The following is a 19,293-nucleotide window of genomic DNA, read 5'->3' as shown; positions in this document are numbered from 1 at the left end:
CCCGACCACAAAAATAATATTTAAAAAAGAAAAAAATGAAACCGTTCAGGTTAGCTTCTGAAATCGAATACAATCAGTGAATACTTAGCAAAGGTGAAGGTGAGGCTCCAGCCGAGGGAATCAATTGAGGATGAGGAGTCCAGGCCAGCTGAAATCGTCAAGCTCCGAATTGGACTTGGACCGACCCAACATCGAAGACTATCTCCCTTCCGGATCCTCCATTCAAGAGCCTCTCGGCAAGCTTCGCTTGTACGTATTCCTTCCTATTCCTCCTACACCAATATTTTTTTTTTAAAATTTTATTTGTTTTTGGTCTCTCTTTGTAAACCGAACATAGCTTAATGAAGGGCTTTGTTTTGATCTTATTTTATATTTTGTAGGCGTGATTTGCTTGACATTTCGCCTACGCTTACTGAGGCTGCTGGTGCCATTGTCGATGTGAGTCTGCTTTTTGGAGTCTTAAGTCTCTCTGTTTGTTTCTCCCGGAAAATCCATTTCAAATTTGTAGAGAATTACCAGTGCTTTTTCGACAAGTGCTTATTGTAGCATCCACTGTATGCTGAATACTCACAAAAATACATTGTATATGTTTTGCTATTGTTAAAAGTTGTAACCTTGATTATGCTTAACATTGTTACACTTAATAAAAAGCTGTAATCTTTATTCATGGTTATGATTTTATAAGTTTAATGGATGAATAGGATTCATTTACGCGGTGTTTCAAGTCCAATCAACCAGAGCCTTGGAACTGGAATATATATTTGTTTCCTCTGTGGTGTTTTGGTGTGGTCTTTCGTTACTTCATTCTTTTCCCTCTCAGGTTAGCTGGAAATTTATACTTGTTATGTTAATGTTTTTGTTGGGTATTGCTCTTCTAGCTGTCTGATGAGTAATGATCGAATTCGCAGGGTTATAGTATTGACGATAGGATGGATAATATTCCTTTCGTCCTTCATTCCTGTGCATTCTCTGCTGAAAGGACATGATAAGTTGAGGAAAAAGCTAGAGGTTTGAGTTTTTATTGTTTTTAGTAATTGGGTTTACCGTTCTTTATAATTATGCATGTAGGCTTTGGTATGACATGCTCATATTAGAAGAAGCTTCTAGTCACGTAAAGAAATTTTTTTTACTTTGCGACCCGATGTAGGAGGAATGATAAAAATTTGCTTATGGTGACTCCGAAATAGACGCAGGATATCTAGGAGCCCTCATGATGATGTTTGTGTTATAGCACAGGGAAACATATGCTACCAACATCTTACGTTGAGACTCCATCTTATCAAAAGTCTCGCAGGATTTTTCTCCTTCCTACTGGATCTTGAATTTTAAAGAAGAGAATTTGGAGTAGGCACATGCTCAATTGATTAATAGGGCCAAGGCTAGAGGCATTTGCAGTGAGTAGGCAATCAATCCGGTCCATGTTGTAGGATTTGATGTTTTGATATCATTTTATAATGTTGTTAACCTGCTTTTCTGTTACTTGTATTTTGTTGGGCTGGACTGGTAATACTGTGGCAGTAAGAGAGGCATATGCTAAATTTTGTTGTGCTCCATACTATACATTGGATGAAGGATGTTAACGTATTAATAATCATTGTTTTGCTTTTTGCATTTTCTAATTGATAACTTCTTCTTACATGTTGCACTTAAACTCATTTCCTGTCGCTGATTGTCTCTCTAGAGGTGTTTGGTGGAGTTAATTTGCAGTTTCTTTGTTGCTTCATGGACTGGAGTTGTCAAGTACCATGGGCCAAGGCCGAGCATGCGGCCTAAGCAGGTTAATCGGGCTATATGTTGGTTCTCTTATAATTAGACTTGATTCTTCATTCATTTAATTTTATTTTTGTTCTGACTTTGTAATCAATAGAGCCCATAGGGTTGGATATTCATCTGAAATTTCCTTTTTCTGGTTGAACAGGTTTTTGTGGCCAATCATACTTCCATGATAGACTTTATCATCTTAGAGCAGATGACTGCATTTGCTGTTATTATGCAAAAGCATCCTGGATGGGTTGGTAAGCAATTAGGCTTATTACATTTATGGAATTTAGAGCTGCAATGTACCTAATGGAATGGATGCAATTAAATTATTGATTGATTTTGGTGTAGGACTACTTCAAAGTACTATATTAGAGAGTGTAGGATGTATTTGGTTCAATCGTTCAGAGGCAAAGGATCGTGAAATTGTAGCAAGGAAGTAAGTCAAAATATGAAATTGCCTGATAGAAGAATATTACAAGAAGATTGAGCATGTCTTAATAATCGGAGTTTGAATTATTCAGGTTAAGGGACCATGTGCAGGGTACCGACAATAATCCTCTTCTCATATTTCCCGAAGGGACATGCGTAAATAATCATTACACCGTTATGTTCAAGAAGGTATCACCAATTACGTTTTGGTGCAGGATTTTTGAGCTTATTATACCCATTGGTTCTTGATACTTATTATTATTTCACTTGATGGTAATTAGGGTGCTTTTGAACTCGGATGCACTGTTTGCCCAGTAGCAATCAAGTACAACAAAATTTTTGTTGACGCTTTTTGGAACAGTCGGAAGTAAGGAGCTACTTTTAGTTTTTTTACCTTTATTTTTTATTCCTGAAAATACTCCACATGAACCCTCTCTTCTTATTTGAGGTGGCAAAAACCATCTGATGCATGTAATTGTGCACAAGGTTTTGTTGAAATGGATAACAAACATTTGATGTGTTATTTTTGGAAACTGGCAATTGCTTAAGAATTTTGTATACCGAGTCTTGACCCTTGCCATTATGTGAAATGTCTTGGCATACTGTTGATGTTACCATCTAGGAAATTCTGACTGATTGTCTCATTTGCAGGCAGTCTTTCACAATGCATCTGCTGCAGCTTATGACATCCTGGGCTGTTGTTTGTGACGTATGGTACTTAGAACCCCAAACCCTCAGGCCTGGAGAGACAGCCATTGAGTTTGCTGAGAGGTAAATTATCTGTTTTCTGAAATCACTAAGTGATGGCAACTATCATCTACTTCTTTTTACAAATACGAAATACATCGCATAGAGCAAAAATGAATACAATTCGTAGGTAAATTTCTCTGGTTCCATTTTAATGCTTTTTTGCAGGGTCAGGGACATAATATCTGTTCGGGCAGGTCTTAAAAAAGTGCCTTGGGATGGATATCTAAAGTATTCTCGTCCCAGCCCAAAGCATAGAGAGCGGAAGTAAGTCAAATACCTTTAATTTCCTTCCTATTGTTCCTGGTGTAAACAAAACCTAAATTTTGTCGGAGCCTTATTATTTATTTTATTTTGTCTTTGTTAGTAGTGATTGGTTAAATCCACCATTGCTTACTTTCCTCTATTCGACCACATAGAACGTAGAAGTTTTGTTATAAATCTGTGGATCTGACTTGCTCTGGCACATATTCAGGATGCCTGAAATCACTTTCTACTTCCCATCTTGACTATGAATTAAATTGCTTATAAACCAACCCCATTTTTATATTTTTGCTTGCTGAACTGGTTTCTAATACTGATAAAATAGGTCTCTTTAAGCTCATTGGTCATTTTGTACTTGCAGGCAACAAAGCTTTGCTGAATCAGTGCTTCGGCGCCTGGATGAGAAGTGATACGTGTTTTTGGTGTTATTATTGTTTGTTATATTTAACCAAGTACAGAATCAAGTACATAATCATGGTTATGCTCTTGATTTCCTTTAATTAAATGCAGTTTTTGATAATGATAAAGCTTAGGTTTGATGGGCCTACTTCCAATTTTGTTAGAACTTTTTGCTTGTTCATAAGCATTTTGTACTTGCAGGCAACAAAGCTTTGCTGAATCAGTGCTTCGGCGCCTGGATGAGAAGTGACACATGTTTTTGGTGTTATTATTGTTTGTTATATTTAACCAAGTACAGAATCATGGTTATGCTCTTGATTTCCTTTAATTAAGTGCAGTTTTTGATAATGATAAAGCTTAGGCTGGATGGGCCTACTTCCAATTTTGTTAGAACTTTTTGCTTGTTCATATGCATAATCCCTTTCAGAATAGTTCTTCAAGTCGACGTTTATTTATGCTTAGAACATGGTATGAATTTTGACTAGTTCATCATGGCTTGACTTTTAAGGACAAAGTCAAATTCGCATTTGCTTTCTCTTCATGTCAATTGACATACTCCAGTTGTTTTATTTTCAAGTTTTGAATCCTGCTCATGCATACTACTAGATCCTGGTTCTCAGTACTTAATGTTAGAAGGGTAAGTGGATGCAAGTCATATGAAATTTCTTTTTGAGTTTTGAGATTTGAGAAGAAAATAATGGTTTGGATGACTTTTGGGATCCGTCATTGTCAAATTGATTGCCAAATTTTTTAATGTATTGAAATTTAAATGGTGTAAGACCATAGACTGGAGCATCTCCACATTGCTTCTATGAATTAAATAAACCATTGACTCGGCCAAGCGATAATGACTTGCCCACTTGAACGGGGCAATACTTTTTTCCAAGCCAAACGAGAAAAAGTTATCGTTAAGTGTTCAAATGCTCTACGCCAAAGCAAATAAGTTAAATGGTATACAGCTTTTAGGTCTGTCTATTGAAATGGCTCCAAGCCTTCAATTTTATCTCTCTAACTTCATTGCCAACAGTATGTCCTAGATGTGATGAAAAAAAAATTGAATATATAATAAAATATGAAAATTTTTAAGTGTAATATTTGTTGGGTTGTATAAAAATTATTGGTCATGTTTGGCGCATTACGTATTAAAATGATACCATGATGGATGGACTCAAATACAATTCTCCAATGATTTCAGTCTGGTCACATTCACACAAAGCCCCTTATTATAATATCTTTATCCACAACACGAGAAAGCACAATAGCACATACTTGTTTTTTTTCATATGTATATATGTATATATATGTCTGTATATTAAATTATTTTCTTGGGTAAAATTGGGATATACAAATACCGGTATTAACATAGGATGACTAAAAGTCAGCATATTCTTTGTGGGAACCAATTTTTGACACAAGCAGACGAGTTTAGTTCATACACCCACTAGCGTCTACATTTGGTACACCTTAATAACTTTGGTAGAGATCAACTAAATGATAAACTATATTTGAGCATGTCCGTTGGATTTTATATGTATATATATATATATATATATATATGAGTAATGATACAGCCACAAATTCTTGTACAAATTTATTTTGTACAAACTGATGTGTCATGATAAGATTGGTTAAATTAAATATCACTTGGCCCACATGATTTGTTTTTATTAATTTATATTTTCATTCAACCAATGAATTAATGTCACGTCAGTTTGTACAAAATAAATTTGTACAAGAGTTTGTGACTGTATCATTACTCTATATATATATATATATATATATATATATATATATATATATATATATATATATATATATATATGTTGCTCATTCTAAGGTAAATGAATTAATGTACTATAAAAACCGTGTGATTGCCACCAACTCTTGAAGAAATGACCCCCGTGGGAAGGACAAGGCAAAACAGAAAGTAAGTCCTCACGCTCACACTACACAAAAGAAAAGAGAAGACTGAAGACCACCCATGTGATGCGAATCAACAAACCAAAGCCAAGGCTGTTCAAACTTCAGACTTCCAACTTCAAAAGTCTCCTCTCCTCCTCAGCACAAGAGGAAGAGCAAGACAGCAGAGGACAGCCCCATTACCAGTGCATATATAACAAGAAACTACTCACAACTTCACAAAGAAAAGTTAACAAGATGGGTAATTTTCAGCTGAAACTGGTGTTACTCCTCTTCACCGTCTGTGCAGCACTGAGCACACTATCAACAGCGCAAGACTTCAAGTGTAGCACCCAGACAGCAGCAAGATGCCAAGCTCTAGTAGGGTACCTGCCGCCCAACAAAACTACCATTTCGGAGATTCAATCACTGTTCACCGTCAAGAACCTGCGCAGCATCCTCGGCGCCAATAATTTCCCACCCGGCACCCCTCGCAACTTCTCTGTACCAGCCCAGAAGCCCATCAAAGTCCCCATCCACTGCATCTGCTCTAACGGCACTGGTGCTTTCCTCTTTCCTCTCTCTCTCTCCTCAGATGACACCCCCCCTCCTCCCCCAAAAAAAAACCAAAAAAAAGAAATTGATAAATCTTTTAATTTTAATTTTAATTTAATTTCACATGACTACTGACAGTCTGGCATGACGGCTCGACTTGTTTCTATCATCTCTTCCGTTTCCAGCTCACATTTTACGTGGACGCTTTTATACATGACATTGACATGTCATCTGTATTTTAATTGACTACCCATTATTATATTATAGGAGGACAAAACTATCTTATGTTCATATTATGCTGAAACCTTTGCAGATTTTGTTCATACATGAAAACTCAATTGCTTTTCTACCGCGTTAACGTGTTCAAACTCATAACATTTTGTACTAATCTTAGGAGATTTTACTAATTAAACTAACTAGCATTTATGTGTTACATTTTTCAACTGTTGTTCGATGCATTCGCGAACTTCATGTCTTGATTTACAATGTTCAATGCAAAATAATGATATGACAAATGTAACGGTAAATTTGTGATCGTTAATGAAGAACTTAGCGACCCTATTTCACAATTTTTTATAAAGATTTTAAGTATTATGAATTTACTTCTTCCAACTTGGTTTCCAGTAAAGCATTTCTATCATTATAAGTTTGTAATATACATTAACTGCTTCTAATAATTTTTTTTTTCAAAATTGTATCTTTCCAAATTTAGTGAAAAATCATAGGAATCTTTTTTTTTTTTTTTTTTTTAATTTTGCTGAAATGGATCTTGAGTTTGGCTAATTTTTTGAGCAAAAACCAAACCATTTTATTTTATTTTAATTTTTTTTTTCAATTTTTACAGGGGTGTCCGACAAAGTGCCAGTGTACACGGTAAAGAAAGATGATGGCTTAGACTTTATAGCAAGAACAATTTTCGGACAATTGCTGAAGTACCAGAAAATTGTGGAGGCTAATAATATTAGCAACCCAGATTTGATCCAAATTGGCCAAAATTTGACAATTCCATTGCCCTGTAGCTGTGATGATGTTGATAATGCCAAGGTGGTTCACTATGCACATGTGGTGGAAGAGGGGAGCTCGTTTGAGTTAATTGCTCAGAAGTTTGGAACCGATAGAGATACTTTGATGAAACTTAATGGCATTCATGATGATAGTAAGCTTATTGCCGGCGAACCACTTGATGTTCCTCTTAAAGGTACTCTTCTTCAGCCTTTTGTTTTGTATTAATTTTCTTTATTTTTCTTTGGAAAAATGTAAATACCTGAGGGCATTTTTTTAATGGTTTATTAGGTTTTTTTTTTTTCCTTTAAGGTTATATTGTCAAGTACTTTCTACTTTTGGAAATGTGTACTTTAAAGGGAAGTGATTCCAAGTAAAATGGTTCCTATGGAACTAATATTTTTGCACATATAAGGTGGTATTATTTGGATATTTTATATCTTTACCGCTGGTAGTCTTGTGCATCTTTTGGATATCTTTATATTTGGGAACATAAATGACCGATTTTAGAGGGTCCTCGGCAGCATTTGACATCGGTTATTGTACAGCTTGTCCCACTAAATTATTAAGCTGCATGTTGCTCCTATGTAGCTTGGCTTGCCGACACCCTTAAGTTTTCATATAATGAGCAATTTTAATACAATAGGCCGGTCTTAACCAGTTACAACTGGTAGCTTGCTAAGGACTATCTTGTTTAATAGGTTACAGTATGGTCTAAATTTGGGCTGAATGCCTGAAATGCATCAAATTGTTGCGCCAATTGATTAGGGAAAGTGCGGAAAGGTTGTCACTGTTACTAGGTTGGGTGCTTGTTTTCTGAATTATATTAGGTGGTTATTTGTTCAGCTCCAATCCTGGTGATGTTTTATCTTTTCACTCCTGGTTTCCAGTTCTCTCTCTTCAGTTGTCCAGGGCTGACTTAAATTCTGTGCCTTCTGTGAAACATGACCTCCTAGAACAAGTATTTCTAGTTAGCAAAAACAGAATGTGAGTTAAGCAGTCAATATATTCAAGCTTCGGGTTACAAGTTAGACAGAATATGGATGTATTATGGCTCATATGGTCTCTGTACGGGTGTTCTTCCATAACTTAGTGATCTGATGATGTTTTAATGCTTATATTCAGCTTGCAACTCATCGATAAAAGCTGACTCATTCGACAACTATTTACGTGTTGCTAATGGCACTTATACATTCACTGCCAACAGCTGTGTGAAGTGCCAGTGTGATGCCACAAACAACTGGACGTAAGTGTTTTACATAATAGCTCGTTATGTTTAAATTTTCTCTTGCCTTTTAATTAATGATTTCTCAAGGATTTTCTTTTCTGTAAACTTTTCTTGCTTGGTCAGATTACAATGCAAGCCTTCCCAATTTCAACCATCATCACCCAACTCCAGGTGGAAAACATGCCCGTCTATGCTGTGTGGAGATTCAGAATCTTTATCCATTGGCAATACTACCACTTCAAATAATTGCAATCGGACAACTTGCGAATATGCTGGTTATAATAACCTGTCCATCCTCACAACACTGAACTCTTTATCCACTTGCCCAAGTAAGTTTAAATTATCATCACATCCATTGTTTTGTCTAAATGCCCTCCAAATCTATGTTCTGATTGTCTCATTGCATTGGAATACCATTCTCTCATTGCAAGTGCATTGGCATTTCATTTAACAAAGGTTTTAGATTTTGCATGGAATATTTTGTGCGATGAACCCACTGAAAAGCTCCTATATGTTCAAAATTATTCCATCACTAGTTCTCCTTGAAAAGGCCGAGAACCAATGCCACGTAGCTCTGTACCTTTTAACCTCAACTTTCATTTAGTTGCCAATTTGTGCAATTGACTGTGTAATCTATCATGTGAAGTTTTTGCCTATTGAAATATTTTATCATTGACTTTAAACTCGTATGTTTTTTCCATTGTTGACAAACAGGTCCTAGTAATAACGCTTCGAGGATCGGGAGTTGGAACTTACTTTTAATCTCGATTTTCTTGGTCCTTCTCCATTTTCATCTTATTCAGTAGCATCTTGAGCTTGCTGTGGTTTTTCTCAATGTTGTATCCAGAATAGGAGCGGAAGTGTAATGTAGAGCATCATTTCATGCTCAACATATGCAAGTGCTGTATATTAAACTCCTTCAACTTAAAAATAGTTGTCTCAAAGGTTCAATGGTAGATAATAAAACTATTTTGCGCCCCATTTGATTCGAAGAAACGTTTTCTCTTTTTTTTTTTTTTTTTTTTTTTTTTTTTTTTTTTTCAATGAATCACGTATAATGTGTCAAATCAGTTGTTTCCAATGCAATGTGACAAATGTTTTCTTTTGCTATCACTATGATTTTGCATGAAAGAAACATAAAACTTTAGTAATGGTGAGAAGTCTTTGTCTTTTAGCATACAACTGAGCCGATGGTATTAAGTTGTTCCAAAACAAGCGTGCATTTATATTAATAGTTGAAGAATTTAATCACCACTGAGCTAAGTAACCCTTGAACTGATTAATAATCACCCATTTGGATTTACACCCCGAGGAATGGGATTAAAATTTTTAACATCGAAAGGATATATGGGTGCACTTAGTAATAGTGAAACACGTTTAGCCCAAAAGAGATTTGAGGATTAAGTTGTTCTCGCTTTTAAAAGCAATTGGCAAATAGAATAGAATCAATCCTAATTTGAAAGTTGTACAATTGTTTAAATAGAATCTATAATACAAATAATATATTGTTTTTCTGTCAAATACTGGGAGAGCTTTTATTTTGGGTACCAAACGGGGTTGGAACCTCAGGCCCAATTGTAGTGGGTGTATTTAAAATTTCAGCAGCCCATAGTTTTGAACCCAAGTGGCCCACTTGGGCAGTGCTTTAACCAATATCGAAGCATGCCGCTTAAGCTCCACGGGGCATGACAAAATGAACCAACTTCTCTCCGTTTTGGTTGAGTTGCAGTATCTCTTTCTCATATATAACTTCAACTCCGTTGTTCTTGTGAAAGAAAACTCTTGTTTCATTTTTTGTCTATAACTTGGTCGCCACGTAAAAGGTAACATGCATATCTTTGTGTTCATCGTTTATATAACATTATTATTTTTTATAATTTTTTTTCACCTTACTACTCGTATTGCAGCCAATTTCGGGTTCTCAATTTCATTTTCCTTTCTGGGTCGTTCTTATTTTCCCGAGAAGTTAGAAGCAAACAGAGACCCTATTTTCTCACTCACTTTCTGGTAAAAATCCAATTTTTATTATATTTTATTTGCTATGTAATAAAATTGTGGTTGTTGGCTCTTTGTGTCTGCTCTTTTATCATTGATGTTTGTTACGATCCTTCATGTTTTTCCTCTGTTTTGGTTTCTTAACCCAGCAGATCCAAAGTTTGCTTTTTGTCCAGTTTTTTTTTTTTTTTGGTCCTTTAAATTAGTTCTTAGTATTAAAAAAAAAATTTAGTCAACATTGGGTTTTAGTTTCTTTCTAGAAATGAACTTAATAAGTTTTTTTTTTCTTTTTTTAATATCTTTGACACTAAAAGTATCAAACCGTGTGAGAAATAATCTTTTTGCTTAAATTGACTGTATTATTGATATGATTGTGGACGTTTAAGGGCCGAAATTATTTCGAATTCTGATGTGTCGCTTTCGCATGTTACCGCAGCAATACATTGTATTATAGACAATGACGATTGCACAGCTTAATGGTGGCGGTAGACTTTGCAGTGGAGTGGGAAGTAGAAATAGGCTGTGGAACACAGTTGCGAAAGCAAATGCATCGCGTTTTTCATTGCAACAAAGTCGAATTGGTGACGGCTGTGCAGCATTTGATAGTAGCTGCCGCCTGTCTTTGGAACATAGCAATTGTGTGTCATCATTGCTGACTCGTCGCAGAAAGCACAATTTTCCAGTGATTTATGATCAGTTAAATTCTGATTGTAGTGTGGAATCTTTGGACACTGAGACGAGATTGGTTTTGGGAGAAGAGAATGGCTTCACCAATTCAAATAAGGAGCACAGGTCAGAGCACAAACTCATCATTTGATTGTTTATATAAGTTAGCATTTTAGTAAGGCATTTGTGTTAATTTTATGCTTGTTGACATAATGTAGTTACCTATTTTCCCATTTGATGTATTTTTAAATGGTAGTTAAGTCGGTTTATGATGCTTGCTTTGCCTATTTGATGTATTTCTAAATGGTAGTTAAGCCTGTTTATTTGCACTGAGAAAGATGATTGATTTTCAGATATGGATCTGTCTAAATGGTTTTCTACTAGTATTTGCAGTGAAATGAGAGGGGTAACTGTCAGTGAATCACATACTCTGGTTGAGAAAATTGAGGTTGCCAGTAAATCACATACTCAAGATGCCAAAAATGAACTTATAGTGCTTACTTTGCCTGCAATCGCTGGGCAGGTCATTGATCCCTTAGCACAGCTAATGGAGACAGCTTATGTTGGGAGATTAGGTAGGTTTGATTTTTAATTCATAATTTCTTATCATGGTGTTGATTTACTGTATAATTTATTGGTTTACGCTCGTAAATTTGATGATTGTTATCTAATGAAGGATTAATAACTCTTTTTGCTTCCACAGGTTCTGTGGAGCTGGCTTCAGCCGGTGTTTCTATATCGATCTTTAATATTGTATCTAAGTTATTTAATATTCCTCTCCTCAGTGTTGCTACCTCTTTTGTTGCTGAAGATATTGCAAAGAATTTAACCAAGGATTTAGCTGCAGGTGAATATAAACGAACAATTGGTGATTTTCCTGAATATGCGTTTATTTCCAGATTCATGGTTCAAGCTGAAATTTGGAAGATTCAATTTCTTTTTTTACATTCCATCTGTCTGACTTGTGTTGTTATGCAGGCCTAGAAGGCAATGGTAAACCTCCAAATGGGACAACTGAAAGAAAGCAACTATCCTCGGTGTCTACGGCTTTGCTGTTAGCAGTTGGGATTGGCATCTTTGAGGCTGCAGCTTTATCTTTGGCTTCTGGACCATTTCTTAACTTGATGGGCGTACCATCAGTAAGTTTTATATCTCTAGTTTCATGTATGGCCTATTTTGTAAACTATGCTTCTCTCAGTTTCCACTGTGAGTGTTTTTGTGTTTTATGTTTTTGTTTCGGTATCTGGATCTTGCTTTTTATTGGTTTATTACCAAATTTATGCTTGGAAGGTTTTCTTTTGGCTGATCTTTAATACCTTTACTCACTAATCTTATGGTCTATGCTCCTTGACTTCATTTTTTAATAGGCATCTGCGATGCATGGTCCAGCAAAAAAATTTCTCATGCTAAGAGCCCTTGGTTCTCCAGCGTTTGTTGTTTCTTTAGCTCTTCAAGGCATTTTCCGTGGTTTTAAAGATACAAAGACCCCTGTTTTATGTCTAGGCAAGTATTTGGTTTTACTTTGGGATGTATAAAGTACTGATGGCAGAATTCTCCATGTATTTTGAGTTATAATCACTAAAAATTTCCACTAAAATCTATGTGGCTTCTTTTCATTTTGATATGATCGAAAGCTTGACATGCTTCATTCACCTTGTTGTTAAAGCTTGTCAATTATGAATGAGAAAGCTCTGTATGTACTACCTTCTGAGTGTGCATTTAAGCTCTATACTCTATTTTGTTAACACTGGGCAGTTGTTAGATGTGATTATTTTTCAAACATTATTGACCTTCATGCTGTAGGATGTAGTGAATAATTTTATTTATATATATTATGTACGTCCACAGGTGTTGTTAAGGGATTATTGCTGATTAAAACTGGCAATTTTGAAAGAGAAGCCAGATATGTATGCCATGTACTTAATTAATACCTATGTCTAGGATGATTACTCTATTATGACTGTTTGATTTTTTATTTACCTTTTAGTTTTATTAATTTTTTAAAAATTCTCTTCTGACTGATGTAGTTACTCCGTATGCAGGTATTGGCAACTTATTAGCTGTATTCTTGTTTCCCATACTTATATATTTCTGTCAACTGGGTATGCCTGGAGCGGCAATCTCTACTGTTGTGTCTCAGTATGTACTTTTCCAGTGGCGTTCTTTTTGTTTTATTTCCTTTACTTAACTGTAATTATAACTAAACTTCATTTGCTAGGTACATTGTTGCTGTTACAATGATCTGGTTTTTGAACAAGAAAGTTGTACTAATGCCTCCGAAGATGGGAGCATTGCAATTTGGTGATTATGTAAAATCTGGTATTTTTACTCTTGCCTTTTTTTTTTCAGAATTTTACTCCTCTACTTTTTTTTAATCAATGCCAGCAATTTCAGGATACAAATAAAGCTTTGGTATTGTAACAGTTGTTGATTTGAATCTCTTATGATAATGGGCTTCTACAGGTGGCTTTCTTCTAGGAAGAACACTTGCAGTTTTAATAACAATGACGCTGGGGACTTCAATGGCTGCTCGTCAAGGTTCAGACGCTATGGCTGCGCACCAGATATGCATGCAAGTTTGGTTGGCTGTATCTCTTCTTACTGATGCACTAGCTGCCTCTGGTCAGGTATGCATCTTTCCTTTATACCAGTTCCACTTAAGGTTTAACATTATTCATATCTTTTTTTTTTTTTAATACGTTATTTATATCAACTTTTTAGTTCTTTATCTTCATATTTGATTTCTATTCGACAACATTAACCAAAGAAAAAGGTAAGGCACATTATATCTGCACTACCTTTGTTTTGTCATATGTAAATCTAACCACCACAAAATTTTGACATGTTTTTTGCACCACCTTCATTTCTAAATTTGTATTAATCAACCACTTTGACACTAAAAGTAATTATTTTACTCCTAAATGAATCAAAAAACTATTCTACTCTAAAAAATTTTGAAAAATAAAATAATTATAATTACAAGAAGACCCCTAAATTCAAAAAAAAAAAAAATCTGAAAATCTAATATGATAATTTTTAAATGAAATTATAATTATAAAAAATTAACCTCTTGCAATTTTAATTTTTGTAATTAAATTAAGTATAGGGAAGTTTACAAAAATTAACATGAAGAGAAAAGCTCCCTATAATTATTGTAAACTTTCCTATAATTGATCTTAAGAAAGTTCCCTATATAAATTAAATAAAATTATAATTACAAAAATTAACATGATAATTTTTAAATGAAATTATAATTATAAAAAACTGACAAATTAGATTTGAGATTTATTTATTTTATTAAATTCAAGTGTATTCTTGTAATTATAATTTTTTTATTTTTTAAAATTTTGTAGAATAAAATGGTCTTTTAATTCACTAAGGGGTAAAGTGGTCATTTTTTAGTGTCAAAGTAGTTTCTTGATACAAACTTAAAAACAAAAGTGGTGCAAAGAACATGTCAAAATTTTGAAGTGGTTAGAGGTACATATGACAAAACAAATATGGTGTGAAGATAATTTCCCCAAAGGTAATCATTGTAGATTGTTTATGAGTTTTGAGTTAATTGAGAAGAGCTAGTTGTCGAAAATTATATCTGTATAATTTTATGTTGACGCCAAAAACTATTCATTTTGTAGGCCTTGATTGCTAGTTATGTATCTAAAGGGGACTTCAAGACCGTTAGAGAAATTACCAACTTTGTGTTAAAAGTAAGCATTTTCTGGATACATCTCCGTTTTGTTTTCTTGTCCAGAAACCCTTGGTAGAATTTTCAGGTTTTTTCTCCAGGATTTCTACGTTCCATATGCAGGCTTACTTTAGAACTTGATGCTTGTTTTCTTTTTCAGATAGGAGTACTCACAGGTGTTTCATTGGCTACGATTTTGGGGCTATCTTTTGGTTCTTTGGCACCCTTATTCACCAAAGATCCTAAAGTGTTGGGAATTGTTGGAACTGGAGTATTGGTATGTATGAATATTTTGTTCTTCTCACCTTTATGTTTTTTAGATGATGTGGGTTCCGCTACGTTTTTTTTTGGTTTAATTATTTTGTTTTAAATTTCTTGCAGTTTGTTAGTGCAAGTCAACCTATCAATGCATTAGCTTTCATTTTTGATGGCCTTCATTATGGTGTCTCAGACTTTAGATATGCTGCTTGCTCTATGGTAACCCTCACCTTCATAAACTCAAATTCTGATATGAGTACTTTTTTGGTTGTTAAATTGCTCTGTGTTCTTGTTTGACATTTGTATTGTGACATGTAGATGTTAGTGGGAGCAATGTCATCTACATTTTTGTTATATGCTCCTCGTGCTACTGGTCTTCCTGGGGTTTGGGCAGGCTTGACACTCTTTATGGGTTTGCGTACAGTGGCAGGTTTTGTCAGGTAATGGACACTTAAATGACAATTGGTTTTATTTACATGCCAAAAGTTGCTGGTCTGCTTATCCCGATTCAATCTAGGCATATTTTTCTTTGCTTTATAATTTTGATTTTTCCTGATGATTTCTTCATATCTTCAGGTTATTATCAAAATCAGGTCCGTGGTGGTTCCTCCACACGGACTTAGAGGGAGCCAAGGTTGGTGGATATTAATGATAATTCTGTTTGTGATTCAGGTTTTTCTATTCTTCTGATCTTTGTTTTATGTTTCAATGTTGCGCTTGTTAATTAATTCAGGATGCTATAAATGAAAAATGCTATTCTTTCCCATTCTTTCTTCATTTACTTATCCATTCATTTTGTGATGGGTTTGGGTGGTGAAGGATTCTTATATATTTCCTTTTCCAGTTTTAATAGTTTTGATCTGGAAGTCTGGAACTACTTAACTCGCATCTTTTTCAGCAGGCAAATTGATACCAGAAGTTGGAGGAATTCTATAAGACATTAAAGGTATTACAACCAATCACTGCATGTATGACATGTGTAATTGAATTTAATATTATCACCACTTGCATGGTAGTTTTTCAAAATAAATACACATATGTCATAGTATCATTTACTTGTTATATGGCTGACATAGTACCTTTGATATATTCTAGAATTTCTCCAGAAGTTCATATCACAACAATTTGGAAAGGCCTAATCTCTGAGAGACATTCCAATCATAATTTGCGGCACTGGATGATTTCTTTTTGGTGCCTAATCATATAATTTTCAATATTCAATTCATAGTAGTCATAGATTTCTGTACAAAACTTGAAACCACATGTTAGGTTTATTGACTTATGTTAGCTAATAGTTTTTTAATCACATATATGTTAGTTCTGCTTATTACATTTCTATGTTGATCTTTCTACATTCTCCTTTCATAACTTAAAGCTATTTATCGATGGTTGTTTTATTTATCCCTTAACGATTGCACAATTGGCTCAACAGTTGTAGCCTGTAGGGGGCTCGTGGGTTACGTTTAATTTAGGGGTGGAGTGCAATGAAACTTTTAAAAAAAGTAATCATCTTATTTGTAATGATAAACAATAATCTTATGCCTAGTGAGTTGGGATACAATAATATTATTGCTATGTGTGTGAATTTAATTATATCTGTTAACATTATTTTTACAACCCAATTAATGAAAGGCATATAAAAGAGATGCTTCAAATTAGGATTGTTGAAAGGGAAATGCTTCAAATTAGGAGAGTGATCACATTCCACAATATAAACGCGAAAATGAAATTTGTGGCAGATGGAACATAACCCGTTAAGGCTCTAACAGTTCAGCAAATAATCCCATCTATCTCTTTGGGTTCACTCCGATGTCTTTGCATAATTGATCATTGTACCAAATGTGAAGACTGGCCATGCATGATCTCCTGTAGTATTTGCCGGAATATTAGTTCATGTATTCATCCCATATCTTCATATATATATGTATGTATGTATATATATATTGGCAGGAAGTTTGAATGTTCTTTCGAGAAGCTCTGCTAGCCACCGGCATCTCATCTCTGAGGTAAACAAGTTTGAAAGACCTTCTGAATATCCAGTTACAGCTGGTTGAGGAATTTGGGGATGGACAACTTCCCTGAATTCAAATATGAAAAACATTATGATTATGGAATCCTAGATTGTTGCTGAAATAAATTGATGTTAATACAAGGAAGCTTGAAATCAACAATTCGTATTTTTTGATGATATGCTGCTAACCTGTAGAGTGGAAGTGTTAGTGTTTGAATAGGGGATCCTGCCATGTAATTCTGAAAAAAAATTTACTTAAAAGTGTTTTTGATTTTTAAGTCAACCCTAAAACCTATTGCCAGTATGACCAAATCTGTCTTCAGAGGAGCGTCAAACACACCATTAATCAAAATACCCTTATCACAAAAGCTGAAGCCTTGAGCTTCTCCAAAATGATGCTGCCCTCTTCAACTTTGTCATAAAACCTTTCCGGCATTGTTTAGGTCAAACACGGCCTGGTTTCTTGTAGGAAACTGTGATTTGGTACCATCCCGAACCTTGCCAACTTATGTTTCTTCTTAATGTGATTTTGGACAAATGTTGAGAACATCCATCTCTGCAGTTAGGTGCTTTAGTTAGTACATTAGACCGCATAAGTAAAAGAAAGAATTTGAATTTAGCTACCAGTGGATTAAGAAAAAATGCTACCAATGGAGAAAGGATTATTGCCGAGAGACTTGGTAGGATTTCTCATCCAAGCTTATGAAGCAAAAGCTGTGAGAATCTGTTCAGTTAAAGATATGCTTAAGGCACTCTGCGGGGTAGGTAATTGGGTACATTCTAGCGTTCATTTTTGTTTAAAACTGTACATGGTTTCTTCATCCCTGGAATCAAATCAAAATGGAGATCAATTCTTTGAATTGGAAAATAAACCATTTCTGTTATGTTAATGCTTTGAGCTAGATCGTCCTGTTTTACCATTTGCTGCTGAGCATTCCATTGCAATATCCAATGCAGATTTCTGAAACCCAACAGCAATGACTTGTTACCCTTTGACAAACGTGGCAACACTTTCATAATCCATGACAGCATAGTCCATTGAATGAATCACTTTTCCTTTAAATTCTTCTGGACCCTTGCTTGGAGGAAATTCTGGGACGTTTGGAACATCACTGAATCTCCCCAGACGGAGAATTACAATGTCCATTTTGTAAAACTGCATCTTTCTGCTAGGCCATGAATGAACTAGTTAGTACACTGCCATTTGAATATCACTTGCTTTTGCTTTGTTAAAAATCATCTTTCTGTTTATGATAATATCACCGCAAGAAGTAATTCAGTTAAAATTTTTACAATGGCATAAACCATGGACAACCAATCGTTTAAGAAGATGAGATTCTAAACGACATCTCATAGAAGTTTTTCATTGTTGTAAAACAATGTGTTGTTAAAAATTTGACGCTGGTGTAAAACATAACCTTCATATAGATTCTTCTGCAATAGTATCAAAGTTCGATTGTACCCCCACAATATTATATACAATTGATTTCGATAGTTTCATATCTTTTTAAGATTATAAACGTCTACAAGTTTCTTTAATGTGTACCTTGAAGACATTACATTTAAATGGGAAATATAAATGATATGGGAGATAGAAATACCTCTGTTGAATGGTTCTTTAAATCCTCTATCACAACCTTTCATTTCCCTTGAGAGCTAAAGGGCATGCCATTGCCATTTCATAGCTTAGATGACCGCATCTCTTCATCAGAATGGCCTTCAAATTCAATTCCAACAACTTTGATATTGTACTCAATCTGCTTAAACAAGTCAAAATGGCAAGCATAAGATTGAACATAAACCCAAAACTTGATTCTGGCTTGGAAATTCTTCAGTGACCGAAGATGGCCAAGGAAAATCTGAGAATTGATATATTGGTCTTGGTGTTTGTAGCTTTTTAGACTCTAAAATTTTGGTCCATACTCCTCAATGCTGCATTGTGGTTCAGAAACAATTGGATGAAACCCTTTTGAAAAAGTGTTTTTGCATGCAATAAGGCCACTGATTGCAGCTCCAATAATAGCTATTTGCTTCTTCTCCATTGCAGCTTAGTATCTGTTTTTGAAATGGACATAGAGTTCAGGACCATGTGCCCTTATCTGTCCCAGACAGATATTTGAGGAACTATACTCATTTTAGTCCTTAGCTAATAATGTGTGTGTGTGTGGTTTTTTTTTTTTTTCCGCGATATTCTTGTTTATACGAAAACGACTGTCAACGAGTTGTGTAAAGTGTGGACGACATATCAGCATATGCATGTGGATAAGTAATTGTTTATCTGGCTTGCCAATTTGCTAACAGAAAGGATAATTTGTTAAGCATTTGTGAGAACTATATCTGCACTGAAGAACGCAATAAACAGTACAATGCTTTTTTTTTTTTGGATTTTTGCTG

The 19,293-nt window shown here is 34.8% G+C and overlaps 3 protein-coding genes and 1 pseudogene across 12 annotated transcripts; 3 read left to right on the top strand and 1 right to left on the bottom strand.

Annotated features, from left to right (window-relative positions):
• LOC18035608 (glycerol-3-phosphate acyltransferase 9) lies at positions 1–3,985 on the top strand. Its single transcript, XM_006422399.2, has 12 exons — positions 1–249; positions 381–438; positions 702–820; positions 909–1,008; positions 1,682–1,777; positions 1,919–2,015; positions 2,110–2,197; positions 2,283–2,379; positions 2,472–2,557; positions 2,842–2,961; positions 3,106–3,204; positions 3,563–3,985. Exons 1-12 carry the CDS (start codon positions 131–133, stop codon positions 3,609–3,611), a joined length of 1,128 nt encoding a protein of 375 aa, XP_006422462.1. The 5' UTR covers positions 1–130; the 3' UTR covers positions 3,612–3,985.
• Positions 3,986–5,463: 1,478 nt separating this feature from the next.
• LOC18033990 (lysM domain-containing GPI-anchored protein 2) lies at positions 5,464–9,280 on the top strand. Of its 2 annotated transcripts, XM_006422397.2 has the most exons (5): positions 5,464–6,061; positions 6,899–7,252; positions 8,182–8,302; positions 8,408–8,613; positions 8,999–9,280. In XM_006422397.2, the coding sequence occupies exons 1-5, from the start codon at positions 5,587–5,589 to the stop codon at positions 9,088–9,090; spliced, it is 1,248 nt and encodes a 415-aa protein (XP_006422460.1). In that variant the 5' UTR covers positions 5,464–5,586; the 3' UTR covers positions 9,091–9,280. The 2 variants fall into 2 exon arrangements, with proteins under 2 accessions (XP_006422460.1, XP_024035093.1); XM_024179325.1 differs by lacking the exon at positions 8,999–9,280 and having other exon boundaries at positions 8,408–8,936.
• Positions 9,281–9,977: 697 nt separating this feature from the next.
• Positions 9,978–16,915, top strand: LOC18035491 (protein DETOXIFICATION 45, chloroplastic). Of its 9 annotated transcripts, none has more exons than XR_002904280.1 (17): positions 9,978–10,107; positions 10,192–10,291; positions 10,716–11,071; positions 11,330–11,520; positions 11,649–11,792; positions 11,924–12,084; positions 12,313–12,448; positions 12,988–13,084; positions 13,164–13,264; positions 13,409–13,572; positions 14,581–14,652; positions 14,791–14,907; positions 15,012–15,107; positions 15,207–15,328; positions 15,465–15,560; positions 15,733–15,834; positions 16,839–16,915. XR_002904280.1 is itself a non-coding variant. In XM_024179140.1 (17 exons), the coding sequence occupies exons 3-16, from the start codon at positions 10,737–10,739 to the stop codon at positions 15,796–15,798; spliced, it is 1,803 nt and encodes a 600-aa protein (XP_024034908.1). In that variant the 5' UTR covers positions 9,978–10,107; positions 10,192–10,291; positions 10,716–10,736; the 3' UTR covers positions 15,799–15,834; positions 15,984–16,170. The 9 variants fall into 9 exon arrangements, 2 of the variants coding, with proteins under 2 accessions (XP_024034908.1, XP_024034907.1); XR_002904282.1 differs by lacking the exon at positions 16,839–16,915 and adding an exon at positions 15,984–16,170 and having other exon boundaries at positions 15,465–15,522; XR_002904278.1 differs by lacking the exon at positions 16,839–16,915 and adding an exon at positions 15,984–16,170 and having other exon boundaries at positions 15,790–15,834.
• On the bottom strand, positions 16,643–18,941 carry LOC112096166 (annotated as a pseudogene).
• Positions 18,942–19,293: the final 352 nt, after the last annotated feature.

Source organism: Citrus clementina, unplaced genomic scaffold, assembly GCF_000493195.1.
Source record: "Citrus clementina cultivar Clemenules unplaced genomic scaffold, Citrus_clementina_v1.0 scaffold_8, whole genome shotgun sequence".
NCBI classification, from domain to species: Eukaryota; Viridiplantae; Streptophyta; class Magnoliopsida; order Sapindales; family Rutaceae; genus Citrus; species Citrus x clementina.
The sequence above is the reverse complement of the archived record's forward strand: the minus strand, read 5'-3'. Positions and strand labels throughout refer to the sequence as shown.

Bases quoted from the DNA above. Each gene is read 5' to 3' on its own strand.
- LOC18035608 (XM_006422399.2), top strand. From the start codon at position 131: ATGAGGAGTCCAGGCCAGCTGAAATCGTCAAGCTCCGAATTGGACTTG. The intron at 821-908 runs GTTAGCTGGAAA...TCGAATTCGCAG, and splicing joins TTCATTCTTTTCCCTCTCAG to GGTTATAGTATTGACGATAG. The intron at 1,009-1,681 runs GTTTGAGTTTTT...TTGTCTCTCTAG, and splicing joins AGTTGAGGAAAAAGCTAGAG to AGGTGTTTGGTGGAGTTAAT.
- LOC18033990 (XM_024179325.1), top strand. From the start codon at position 5,587: ATGCGAATCAACAAACCAAAGCCAAGGCTGTTCAAACTTCAGACTTCC. The intron at 6,062-6,898 runs GTGCTTTCCTCT...CAATTTTTACAG, and splicing joins CATCTGCTCTAACGGCACTG to GGGTGTCCGACAAAGTGCCA. The intron at 8,303-8,407 runs GTAAGTGTTTTA...TTGCTTGGTCAG, and splicing joins GATGCCACAAACAACTGGAC to ATTACAATGCAAGCCTTCCC.
- LOC18035491 (XM_024179139.1), top strand. From the start codon at position 10,737: ATGACGATTGCACAGCTTAATGGTGGCGGTAGACTTTGCAGTGGAGTG. The intron at 12,085-12,312 runs GTAAGTTTTATA...ATTTTTTAATAG, and splicing joins ACTTGATGGGCGTACCATCA to GCATCTGCGATGCATGGTCC. The intron at 12,449-12,987 runs GCAAGTATTTGG...CTCCGTATGCAG, and splicing joins GACCCCTGTTTTATGTCTAG to GTATTGGCAACTTATTAGCT.